The sequence below is a fragment of the Bombina bombina genome, chromosome 3, assembly GCF_027579735.1.
Source record: "Bombina bombina isolate aBomBom1 chromosome 3, aBomBom1.pri, whole genome shotgun sequence".
NCBI classification, from domain to species: domain Eukaryota; kingdom Metazoa; phylum Chordata; class Amphibia; order Anura; family Bombinatoridae; genus Bombina; species Bombina bombina.
Genome location: NC_069501.1, coordinates 1,270,085,098 through 1,270,100,084, shown reverse-complemented (window position 1 = coordinate 1,270,100,084; position 14,987 = coordinate 1,270,085,098). Strand labels below are relative to the sequence as shown.

General features: G+C 36.5%; 1 protein-coding gene across 1 annotated transcript in view; it reads left to right on the top strand.

Annotated features, from left to right (window-relative positions):
• The window catches only part of CHRNA10 (cholinergic receptor nicotinic alpha 10 subunit), a gene marked incomplete at its 5' end in the record, with an annotated part of 85,077 nt that overhangs the window by 29,762 nt on the left and 40,328 nt on the right, over nt 1–14,987 (top strand). The window contains one exon of the mRNA XM_053705109.1: nt 9,335–9,489. Within this exon, the coding sequence (XP_053561084.1) occupies nt 9,335–9,489 (155 nt within the window). The remainder of the gene's footprint in view (nt 1–9,334; nt 9,490–14,987) is intronic.

The following is a 14,987-nucleotide window of genomic DNA, read 5'->3' as shown; positions in this document are numbered from 1 at the left end:
CTAGGTTACAATTCAGTAGGCCGAATTCACAAAACATGTCTTTTGAAACCTCATTCAATCTGGCGACAAGGCCCAAACCACAGGCTGCTTTCCTGCTCAATAGGTTGTTAACACACTGACCTCTAATTACATGTACCCACATGGTGAATTTCCTCTGCTTGTACTCGCAGCTGGCAAGAAATTTCCCAGCACAATCGATGCGGCCAGCAGGACTATGAACTTTAGTTGTAACTATTGCCAGCTGAGGCTGTCGAGGCAGTTTTATGAATGCTGCAAGGGACATAACAGTGATGTCTACTCCTTGTCAATTTTTAAGGCAACCTTGGCTCCCATTACAGTAAGGGTAACCCGCCAATCTTTATCTGAACCAGACCGTTCAACAGACCCTACAAAGGACACTTCTTGACCCTCCTGGTCACTATCCAACTGCATCTCCTTAATGTATCCAGTTTTACACGCCATTTAAAAATGGCCCATTCGGTTACACTTTCTACATCTTTTAACATTCTGATCATGGATACGGCTGCGCCTATCCACTTCTAGGCCTATCTGTTGCCCTTGGTCTACCGCTCACACTGTGCCTTTCACCTGCAGCTCTCCTGAACTGCTGCACTTCATCCACAATACTCTCGGACCTCAGATCAGCACTTTTTCACCAGTTCACTCTGGCGGGCCATCCTAATAGCCCCATCTAACGTTAATTCAGCCTCCAACTGTAGCTTCGGTGAGACTTCAGCATCTGCAATTCCTATGACTATTCTGTCTCTGATTTGCTCTTCTTTAGCAACACTCATTGAGCTAGTTCATTCAGGCTGCGCACAAATGGATCCACAGATTCTCCCACACGCTGAGCACGTTTGTGAAAACAAGCCCTCTCATGAATCACATGTCTTCTGGGCACAAAGTGAGCACTGAGTTTGTTCATAACTATTTCAAAGTCAAATTCTTCCCCTTCTTGGAATGAAAAGGCATTAAACACTGGCTCCATATCTTTCCCCATAGAGTATAAAAGAGAATTAACTTGTACTTCACCACTCTCCTTGTCCAGCTTGGAAGCAATCCCTGAAGCGTTGAAACCGCTGACGCCATGTGGGCCAAGCTGTAGGCTGAGAGAAATCAAAAGGCTCAGGTGGGTAAACTTTGACATTGTCATCAATCAGGAAACAGAAGCACAGGCCAGAACATCTGACACCATGTCATGAGATGCAGGACACAGCATAGAAGGTACAAAGCTATTTTATTGAAGAGCATAGAAGTAAACATCTTGTACAACACATCTAATATAATTGCGACCTAGACTATAGTGTCTATAAGCCACGCCCCATCTGGTGACGTCACCTCCCACTCTCATCACATACCTATTTCATTGTCTCATCTTGGCTTTTTTTTCTCAAGCTCAGTTCATATTTTTTGTGAACAGTTTCCCAATTTAATAGAAAGGTTAATAACAATAATACGGCTTAAATTCAACTTTTAAAGGATGAAACTTGACTACAGACATCAGAATCAGAGTCTAATCAAGATTTAGTTTAAGAAATAATAAAGGTAAGATTCTGCAAAATGATATGAAATTGCACCTCATAAAGAGATTCTAATTGGTTAAAAAATAAATGACATTCTAACACATGACATAGTCATCCTTAATACTGAATCAATTAGCCATTAAACTAACACATGACATAGTCATCTTTAATACTGACTCAATTAGCCATTAAACTAACACATTACATAGTCATCTTTAATACTGACTCAATTAGCCATTAAACTAACACATTACATAGTCATCTGTAATACTGAATCAATTAGCCATTAAACTAACACATTACATAGTCATCTGTAATACTGAATCAATTAGCCATTAAACTAACACATTACATAGTCATCTTTAATACTGACTCAATTAGCCATTAGACTAACACATTACATAGTCATCTGTAATACTGAATCAATTAGCCATTAAACTAACACATGACATAGTCATCTTTAATACTGACTCAATTAGCCATTAAACTAACACATGACATAGTCATCTGTAATACTGAATCAATTAGCCATTAAACTAACACATTACATAGTCATCTTTAATACTGACTCAATTAGCCATTAAACTAACACATTACATAGTCATCTGTAATACTGAATCAATTAGCCATTAAACTAACACATGACATAGTCATCTTTAATACTGACTCAATTAGCCATTAAACTAACACATGACATAGTCATCTGTAATACTGAATCAATTAGCCATTAAACTAACACATTACATAGTCATCTTTAATACTGACTCAATTAGCCATTAAACTAACACATGACATAGTCATCTGTAATACTGAATCAATTAGCCATTAAACTAACACATCACATAGTCATCTTTAATACTGACTCAATTACCCATTAAACTAACACATTACATAGTCATCTGTAATACTGAATCAATTAGCCATTAAACTAACACATTACATAGTCATCTTTAATACTGACTCAATTAGCCATTAAACTAATACATGACATAGTCATCTGTAATACTGACTCAATTAGCCATTAAACTAACACATGACATAGTCATCTTTAATACTGACTCAATTAGCCATTAAACTAACACATGACATAGTCATCTTTAATACTGAATCAATTAGCCATTAAACTAACACATGACATAGTCATCCTTAATACTGAATCAATTAGCCATTAAACTAATACATGACATAGTCATCTTTAATACTGAATCAATTAGCCATTAAACTAACACATGACATAGTCATCCTTAATACTGAATCAATTAGCCATTAAACTAACACATGACATAGTCATCCTTAATACTGAATCAATTAGCCATTAAACTAACACATGACATAGTCATCCTTAATACTGAATCAATTAGCCATTAAACTAACACATGACATAGTCATCTTTAATACTGAATCAATTAGCCATTAAACTAACACATGACATAGTCATCTTTAATACTGAATCAATTAACCATTAAACTAACACATGACATAGTCATCTTTAATACTGAATCAATTAGCCATTAAACTAACACATGACATAGTCATCTTTAATACTGACTCAATTAGCCATTAAACTAACACATGACATAGTCATCTTTAATACTGAATCAATTAGCCATTAAACTAACACATGACATAGTCATCCTTAATACTGAATCAATTAGCCATTAAACTAACACATGACATAGTCATCCTTAATACTGAATCAATTAGCCATTAAACTAACACATGACATAGTCATCTTTAATACTGATTCAATTAGCCATTAAACTAACACATGACATAGTCATATTTAATACTGAATCAATTAGCCATTAAACTAACACATTACATAGTCATCCTTAATACTGAATCAATTAGCCATTAAACTAACACATGACATAGTCATCCTTAATACTGAATCAATTAGCCATTAAACTAACACATGACATAGTCATCTTTAATACTGAATCAATTAGCCATTAAACTAACACATGACATAGTCATCTTTAATACTGACTCAATTAGCCATTAAACTAACACATGATATAGTCATCTGTAATACTGAATCAATTAGCCATTAAACTAACACATGACATAGTCATCCTTAATACTGAATCAATTAGCCATTAAACTAACACATGACATAGTCATCCTTAATACTGAATCAATTAGCCATTAAACTAACACATGACATAGTCATCTTTAATACTGACTCAATTAGCCATTAAACTAACACATGACATAGTCATCTGTAATACTGACTCAATTAGCCATTAAACTAACACATGACATAGTCATCTTTAATACTGAATCAATTAGCCATTAAACTAACACATGACATAGTCATCCTTAATACTGAATCAATTAGCCATTAAACTAACACATGACATAGTCATCCTTAATACTGAATCAATTAGCCATTAAACTAACACATGACATAGTCATCCTTAATACTGAATCAATTAGCCATTAAACTAACACATGACATAGTCATCTGTAATACTGAATCAATTAGCCATTAAACTAACACATGACATAGTCATCCTTAATACTGAATCAATTAGCCATTAAACTAACACATGACATAGTCATCCTTAATACTGACTCAATTAGCCATTAAACTAACACATGACATAGTCATCTTTAATACTGAATCAATTAGCCATTAAACTAACACATGACATAGTCATCCTTAATACTGAATCAATTAGCCATTAAACTAACACATGACATAGTCATCCTTAATACTGAATCAATTAGCCATTAAACTAACACATGACATAGTCATCCTTAATACTGAATCAATTAGCCATTAAACTAACACATGACATAGTCATCTGTAATACTGACTCAATTAGCCATTAAACTAACACATGACATAGTCATCCTTAATACTGAATCAATTAGCCATTAAACTAACACATGACATAGTCATCCTTAATACTGAATCAATTAGCCATTAAACTAACACATGACATAGTCATCTTTAATACTGAATCAATTAACCATTAAACTAACACATGACATAGTCATCTTTAATACTGAATCAATTAGCCATTAAACTAACACATTACATAGTCATCTTTAATACTGACTCAATTAGCCATTAAACTAACACATGACATAGTCATCTTTAATACTGAATCAATTAGCCATTAAACTAACACATGACATAGTCATCTTTAATACTGAATCAATTAACCATTAAACTTACACATGACATAGTCATCTTTAATACTGAATCAATTAGCCATTAAACTAACACATGACATAGTCATCCTTAATACTGACTCAATTAGCCATTAAACTAACACATGACATAGTCATCTTTAATACTTAATCAATTAGCCATTAAACTAAAACATTACATAGTCATCCTTAATACTGAATCAATTAGCCATTAAACTAACACATGACATAGTCATCCTTAATACTGAATCAATTAGCCATTAAACTAACACATGACATAGTCATCCTTAATACTGAATCAATTAGCCATTAAACTAACACATGACATAGTCATCTTTAATACTGAATCAATTAGCCATTAAACTAACACATGACATAATCATCTTTAATACTGACTCAATTAGCCATTAAACTAACACATGACATAGTCATCTGTAATACTGAATCAATTAGCCATTAAACTAACACATGACATAGTCATCCTTAATACTGAATCAATTAGCCATTAAACTAACACATGACATAGTCATCCTTAATACTGAATCAATTAGCCATTAAACTAACACATGACATAGTCATCTTTAATACTGACTCAATTAGCCATTAAACTAACACATGACATAGTCATCTGTAATACTGACTCAATTAGCCATTAAACTAACACATTACATAGTCATCTTTAATACTGAATCAATTAGCCATTAAACTAACACATGACATAGTCATCTGTAATACTGAATCAATTAGCCATTAAACTAACACATGACATAGTCATCTGTAATACTGACTCAATTAGCCATTAAACTAACACATGACATAGTCATCTGTAATACTGACTCAATTAGCCATTAAACTAACACATGACATAGTCATCCTTAATACTGAATCAATTAGCCATTAAACTAACACATGACATAGTCATCTTTAATACTGACTCAATTAGCCATTAAACTAACACATGACATAGTCATCTGTAATACTGAATCAATTAGCCATTAAACTAACACATGACATAGTCATCTGTAATACTGAATCAATTAGCCATTAAACTAACACATGACATAGCCATCTTTAATACTGAATCAATTAGCCATTAAACTAACACATTACATAGTCATCCTTAATACTGAATCAATTAGCCATTTAACTAACACATGACATAGTCATCCTTAATACTGAATCAATTAGCCATTAAACTAACACATGACATAGTCATCTTTAATACTGAATCAATTAGCCATTAAACTAACACATTACATTGTCATCTTTAATACTGACTCAATTAGCCATTAAACTAACACATTACATAGTCATCTTTAATACTGAATCAATTAGCCATTAAACTAACACATGACATAGTCATCTGTAATACTGAATCAATTAGCCATTAAACTAACACATGACATAGTCATCTGTAATACTGACTCAATTAGCCATTAAACTAACACATGACATAGTCATCTGTAATACTGACTCAATTAGCCATTAAACTAACACATGACATAGTCATCTGTAATACTGACTCAATTAGCCATTAAACTAACACATGACATAGTCATCTTTAATGCTGAATCAATTAGCCATTAAACTAACACTTGACATAGTCATCCTTAATACTGAATCAATTAGCCATTAAACTAACACATGACATAGTCATCTTTAATACTGACTCAATTAGCCATTAAACTAACACATGACATAGTCATCTGTAATACTGACTCAATTAGCCATTAAACTAACACATGACATAGTCATCTGTAATACTGAATCAATTAGCCATTAAACTAACACATGACATAGTCATCTGTAATACTGAATCAATTAGCCATTAAACTAACACATTACATAGTCATCTGTAATACTGAATCAATTAGCCATTAAACTAACACATTACATAGTCATCTGTAATACTGAATCAATTAGCCATTAAACTAACACATGACATAGTCATCCTTAATACTGAATCAATTAGCCATTAAACTAACACATTACATAGTCATCTGTAATACTGACTCAATTAGCCATTAAACTAACACATGACATAGTCATCTTTAATACTGAATCAATTAGCCATTAAACTAACACATGACATAGTCATCCTTAATACTGAATCAATTAGCCATTAAACTAACACATGACATAGTCATCCTTAATACTGAATCAATTAGCCATTAAACTAACACATTACATAGTCATCTGTAATACTGAATCAATTAGCCATTAAACTAACACATGACATAGTCATCTTTAATACTGACTCAATTAGCCATTAAACTAACACATGACATAGTCATCTGTAATACTGACTCAATTAGCCATTAAACTAACACATGACATAGTCATCTGTAATACTGACTCAATTAGCCATTAAACTAACACATGACATAGTCATCTGTAATACTGAATCAATTAGCCATTAAACTAACACATGACATAGTCATCCTTAATACTGAATCAATTAGCCATTAAACTAACACATGACATAGTCATCTTTAATACTGACTCAATTAGCCATTAAACTAACACATGACATAGTCATCTGTAATACTGACTCAATTATCCATTAAACTAACACATTACATAGTCATCTTTAATACTAAATCAATTAGCCATTAAACTAACACATTACATAGTCATCTTTATTACTAAATCAATTAGCCATTAAACTAACACATGCCATAGTCATCCTTAATACTGAATCAATTAGCCATTAAACTAACACATGACATTGTCATCTGTAATACTGAATCAATTAGCCATTAAACTAACACATTACATAGTCATCTGTAATACTGACTCAATTAGCCATTAAACTAACACATTACATAGTCATCCTTAATACTGAATCAATTAGCCATTAAACTAACACATTACATAGTCATCTTTAATACTGACTCAATTAGCCATTAAACTAACACATGACATAGTCATCTTTAATACTAAATCAACTAGCCATTAAACTAACACATGACATAGTCATCTGTAATACTGACTCAATTAGCTATTAAACTAACACATGACATAGTCATCCTTAATACTGACTCAATTAGCCATTAAACTAACACATGACATAGTCATCTGTAATACTGACTCAATTAGCCATTAAACTAACACATGACATAGTCATCCTTAATACTGAATCAATTAGCCATTAGACTAACACATGACATAGTCATCTTTAATTCTGACTCAATTAGCCATTAGACTAACACATGACATAGTCATCTTTAATACTGACTCAATTAGCCATTAAACTAACACATTACATAGTCATCTGTAATACTGACTCAATTAGCCATTAAACTAACACATTATATAGTCATCTGTAATACTGACTCAATTAGCCATTAAACTAACACATGACATAGTCATCTTTAATACTGACTCAATTAGCCATTAGACTAACACATGACATAGTCATCTTTAATACTGACTCAATTAGCCATTAAACTAACACATTACATAGTCATCTGTAATACTGACTCAATTAGCCATTAAACTAACACATGACATAGTCATCTGTAATACTGACTCAATTAGCCATTAAACTAACACATGACATAGTCATCTGTAATACTTACTCAATTAGCCATTAAACTAACACATGACATAGTCATCTGTAATACTGAATCAATTAGCCATTAAACTAACACATGACATAGTCATCTGTAATACTGAATCAATTAGCCATTAAACTAACACATGACATAGTCATCTGTAATACTGACTCAATTAGCCATTAAAATAACACATTACATAGTCATCTGTAATACTGACTCAATTAGCCATTAAACTAACACATGACATAGTCATCTGTAATACTGAATCAATTAGCCATTAAACTAACACATGACATAGTCATCTGTAATACTTACTCAATTAGCCATTAAAGCAACACAAACCCTACTTTTTTTCTTTCATGATTCAGATAGAGCAGCAATTTCAAGCAACTTTCTAATTTACCCTTATTATAAATTTTTCTTTGTTCTCTTGCTATCTTTATTTGAAAAAGCTGGAGTGTAAAGCATAGGAGCCGGCCCCTTTTTGGTTCGGCACCTGGGTAGTGCTACATTTAGCCCCAATCAGCAGGCGCTACTCAGGTGCTAAAGCAAAAATGGGCCGGCTCCTATGCTATACACTCCTGATTTTTCAAATAAAGATAGCAAGAGAACGAAGAAAAATTTATGATAAGGGTAAATTAGAAAGTTGCCTAAAATTTATGCTCTATCTGAATCATGAAAGAAAAAAATGTGGGTTTTGTGTCCCTTAATTTTACTTTGGTTCCTTTTTCTTTGCTTCCTTGAGTTTGCTATACAAACTAGTGACATTAATTTGTCTCAATTCCAATGGAAGACAAAGAGTTTTCAGGATTTTTGAACAGGTAATTTGTTCAGCTAAACCAGGGTTCATGGATTGGAATAGCACAAAAAAGAAACTGAACTGAAGTTTTTGTAAGGCAAACTGTAATTAATTTGTACAGCCCATTACATTTTTACAGATTAAAGCAAAACAGATTTTCTGGTTTCTTCTTTACAAACAATGAAACGCCCAGAGAGCTTCTTATTGCATATTCATTGCCATTTGTTAGACCATGAAGGAGACCAGTGGTGTAATAATCATGTATAACTCTGTATTATGTCTTTTCCTAGGATGAGCGCAACCAGATCCTGATGGCTTATCTGTGGATCCGACAGGTGTGGTTTGATGCCTACCTGCGCTGGAACAAGGACGATTATGATGGGCTTGATACCATCCGTATACCTAGCAGTTATGTATGGAGACCTGATATTGTCCTATATAACAAGTAGGTCGGATGTGTGTTGAGATCCATCAGTTCGATTCCTTACACTTTTCCAGCCTGGGCACTGGCAAAAACTCCTCCTGTTTTTTAATAACTAGACTAACTAACTACAGCACCTGGTATAATGTAATCCTGGTGCCTAGCACCTACCAGCCAAGGGTCACCTGACTTTAATAGTGGGATCATTGGTTTAGCAAATACTGCACTCTGTGTGTTGTGGCTTTAGACAGTAAACTGTAAGTGCTTCCTAAATATCAATAACCAGAAGCCTAGAGCCTCATGCTTTTTAAGGGATGGTTATGCTCTGCAAGGTGCACAATATCCAGGTAAGTGGGACAAAACATGACTGTGCTTTTTGTATAACACTAAGGGCTGTTTCTGGACCATAACATTTTGGGGTGCAAACAATTGTCTCTCCCCTTTCCTTTACCTATTTTCTGTCTTTACATGGTAAATGGTAGTAGCTTGCACATACAGGGCAGCTGGCAAAGGTTTGTGGTGCTGCAATAATAAACGGTGGCAAATAGTACCCAACAGAGTCCTCTAGAACAGCCAGCCAGAGGCAACTCCATTGAGTTGGTCATATTTTTGTCTTGAGCTCCTCTAGTGTAGAGATGTTGATTGGAAACTACTTTATGGAATTCTGCAGGGACACGATGGTGGACATTTTAGAGAAGAAGATGAAGAGCAGATACATTTAGGATAGTTTGCAACTGAAAGACATGGACTTAGATTACAGGTAGAACGAAAAAAGATCAGCACTATGGTGCGTTAGCATTGCTCAAGTGCAATCCATACCACTTCCATGTTTCCCTTCATATTACAAGTCCAAACCTGACATTACCCAAGAGGCTGTGGGTAATGCTTGATGTACTGTGATTTCCCCATCTACACTAATTGTTTTGCCTGTGCCTGGTGGGTTCAAGGATGCACCCCGCTGATCCTCTGGCATCCACCCCAAGTCAACCTTGGGGAATTATTCGGAACCCCCCCAGGCGGAGGCAAAAAAGTTAGTGACGATGGGGGAATTACAGTGCAATGTATATATGTTTGATGTGGTGACTCTGAGAAGATTTATCATGGTACATCAGACTTTACCCACAGTCGCTTGGGTAATGTCAGGTTTACCCGAGTAATGCTAGGATTACCCAATTTCTTACATTACCCGCAACATATATATATATACACATTGGGAAGCGTGCATATTACACGTTTAAAGTAAGAAAGTTTGCACGCAAGCAAAACCCGATGCACACTAATCAAAGGACCTCGCGATATTGCGACCGCATTAACATATTCTACTCATAGAGCGCTGATTAAAAAAAGCTCACGTAATAACTCGATAGGAGTTATTAATATTTCACATTCCAATGTTCTTCATTTACAGAACACTGTACTTTTCTTTTTATATTTCTGTATATACCTATACCTTTATATCTATTCCTATAGAAATATAGGTATAGATATCTGTTTTACATTAACATTATCAGATATATATAGAAATATATATTTAATAATACAAATACAAATAAATTCTATTATAGGAATGTAAAATATGCGTATAGCGCTTTATGTTTTGGGATTTGGGTCTAAGCGGATTTAGCGCACATTAAGAATTGCGATGAAATGAATAATAATTATTAAAAATGCACGTTATTGAAACATTAAATATACATTATTTTAAAAAATTAATAATAATTATTAAAAAATATTATATATACTATAAAAAATACTAAATAATCAATAGAATATATTTATATATTTTACAATATGTATAATAATTTTTAATATGTAAGATAAAAATATAGTAAAACACATAAATACACATGTACACATATATATATACCCATATATATATATAAAAAAATAACAAGAGAATTGCATTGATATATACACAGTGTATGTATATATATATATATATATATATATATATATATACACAGTACCCTCCACTAATATTGGCACTCTTGGTAAATATACACACATATATTTAACAAAGATTTTTTTTTTTTGCATAAACCTGTATTGTGTTTGCAATTGTTTGATGTCCATGAGAGCAGAGTATTTTTGTGTATTTTTTGAACCAAAGTTCAAAAGGTTAAACAATAAAGACAAATTTTCACAGCCTTCTTTGCTCAGATTTACCAAGGGTGCCAACACTAGTGTAGGGCACTATATATATATATATATATATATATATATATATATATATATATATATATATATATATATATATATATGTATGTATATATGTATAATAAATGCAAAGAGAAGGGATGGTTAACCAATAATAATCCCTAGAGAACAACAAATATTTCCACGAGGGCAGTGCTGGATAAAGGAGAGAACAAAAAAGAAAAAAAAAAGTATCCCCTAAGCCAGAGCTTTCCAAACGTTTCATGTTGGTGACACTTTTTACACCTACATCATTTCACGACACAGTAATTCAGTTGCACGAGCGAACAGGAGGTTAATCTAACTTGTTTTAAGAGATACAGACATATACATAAATTATATAATAACAAAATGTATTTACAAGTAACAGTAAGTAAGTATGTGCAAGAATTAAAAAAAAGTTTAATAACACCAATAGCTACTTACTATTTTAATTGGATGTATGAGGTTGATGGGATGAACACAGTTTCTGAATATTTGGTGGAATATTAGATAAAGACACTCACATTTCATCATCAAGCATTTTTAAGCTTTCACTTCCTATCCATATATCAAGAGCAGGAGCAGCAATGCACTACTGGGAGCTAGCTGCAAAAAAAAACAAAAGTCGGAAACCAAACAAAAATTTAAAAAGAATTTTAAATTTAAAAAAATTAGTGCTGAAGCAGGGACACACCTACACACTGCTGCTGACACACTAACGTGTCACGACACACAGTTTGTGCTGAAGTAGGGACACACCTACACACTGCTGCTGACACACTAACGAGTCACGACACACAGTTTGTGCTGAAGCAGGGACACACCTACACACTGCTGCTGACACACTAATGTGTCACGACACACAGTTTGTGCTGATGCAGGGACACACCTACACACTGCTGCTGACACACTAACGAGTCACGACACACAGTTTGTGCTGAAGCAGGGACACACCTACACACTGCTGCTGACACACTAACGTGTCACGACACACAGTTTGTGCTGAAGCAGGGACACACCTACACACTGCTGCTAACGCACTAACGTGTCACGACACACAGTTTGTGCTGAAGCAGGGACACACCTACACACTGCCACTGACACACTAACGTGTCACGACACACAGTTTGTGCTGAAGCAGGGACACACCTACACACTGCTGCTGACACACTAACGTGTCACGACACACAGTTTGTGCTGAAGCAGGGACACACCTACACACTGCTGCTGACACACTAACGAGTCACGACACACAGTTTGTGCGGAAGTAGGGACACACCTACACACACATAGTTTGTGCTGAAGCAGGGACACACCTACACACTGCTGCTGACACACTAACGTGTCACTACACACAGTTTGTGCTGAAGCAGGGACACACCTACACACTGCTGCTGACACACTAACGTGTCACGACACACAGTTTGTGCTGAAGCAGGGACACACCTACACACTGCTGCTGACACACTAACGTGTCACGACACACAGTTTGTGCTGAAGCAGGGACACGCCTACACACTGCTGCTGACACACTAACGTGTCACGACACACAGTTTGTGCTGAAGCAGGGACACGCCTACACACTGCTGCTGACACACTAACGTGTCACGACACACAGTTTGTGCTGAAGCAGGGACACACCTACACACTGCCGCTGACACACTAACGTGTCACGACACACAGTTTGTGCTGAAGCAGGGACACACCTACACACTGCCGCTGACACACTAACGTGTCACGACACACAGTTTGTGCTGAAGCAGGGACACACCTACACACTGCTGCTGACACACTAACGTGTCACGACACACAGTTTGTGCTGAAGCAGGGACACACCTACACACTGCCGCTGACACACTAATGAGTCACGTTACACAGTTTGTGCTGAAGCAGGGACACACCTACACACTGCTGCTGACACACTAACGTGTCACAACACACAGTTTGTGCTGAAGCAGGGACACACCTACACACTGCTGCTGACACACTAACGTGTCACGACACACAGTTTGTGCTGAAGCAGGGACACACCTACACACTGCTGCTGACACACTAACGTGTCACGACACACAGTTTGTGCTGAAGCAGGGACACACCTACACACTGCCGCTGACACACTAACGTGTCACGACACACAGTTTGTGCGGAAGTAGGGACACACCTACACACTGCTGCTGACACACTAACGTGTCACGACACACAGTTTGTGCTGAAGCAGGGACACACCTACACACTGCTGCTGACACACTAACGTGTCACGACACACAGTTTGTGCTGAAGCAGGGACACACCTACACACTGCTGCTGACACACTAACGTGTCACAACACACAGTTTGTGCTGAAGCAGGGACACACCTACACACTGCTGCTGACACACTAACGTGTCACGACACACAGTTTGTGCTGAAGCAGGGACACACCTACACACTGCTGCTGACACACTAACGAGTCACGACACACAGTTTGTGCTGAAGCAGGGACACACCTACACACTGCTGCTGACACACTAACGTGTCACGACACACAGTTTGTGCTGAAGCAGGGACACACCTACACACTGCCGCTGACACACTAACGTGTCACGACACACAGTTTGTGCGGAAGTAGGGACACACCTACACACTGCCGCTGACACACTAACGTGTCACGACACACAGTTTGTGCTGAAGCAGGGACACACCTACACACTGCTGCTGACACACTAACGAGTCACGACACACAGTTTGTGCTGAAGCAGGGACACACTTACACACTGCTGCTGACACACTAACGTGTCACGACACACAGTTTGTGCTGAAGCAGGGACACACTTACACACTGCTGCTGACACACTAACGTGTCACGACACACAGTTTGTGCTGAAGCAGGGACACACCTACACACTGCTGCTGACACACTAACGTGTCATGACACACAGTTTGTGCTGAAGCAGGGACACACCTACACACTGCTGCTGACACACTAACGTGTCACGACACACAGTTTGTGCTGAAGCAGGGACACACCTACACACTGCTGCTGACACACTAACGTGTCACGACACACAGTTTGTGCTGAAGCAGGGACACACCTACACACTGCTGCTGACACACTCACGTGTCACGACACACAGTTTGTGCTGAAGCAGGGACACACCTACACACTGCCGCTGACACACTAACGTGTCACGACACACAGTTTGTGCGGAAGTAGGGACACACCTACACACTGCTGCTGACACACTAACGTGTCACGACACACAGTTTGTGCTGAAGCAGGGACACACCTACACACTGCTGCTGACACACTAACGTGTCACGACACACAGTTTGTGCTGAAGCAGGGACACACCTACACACTGCTG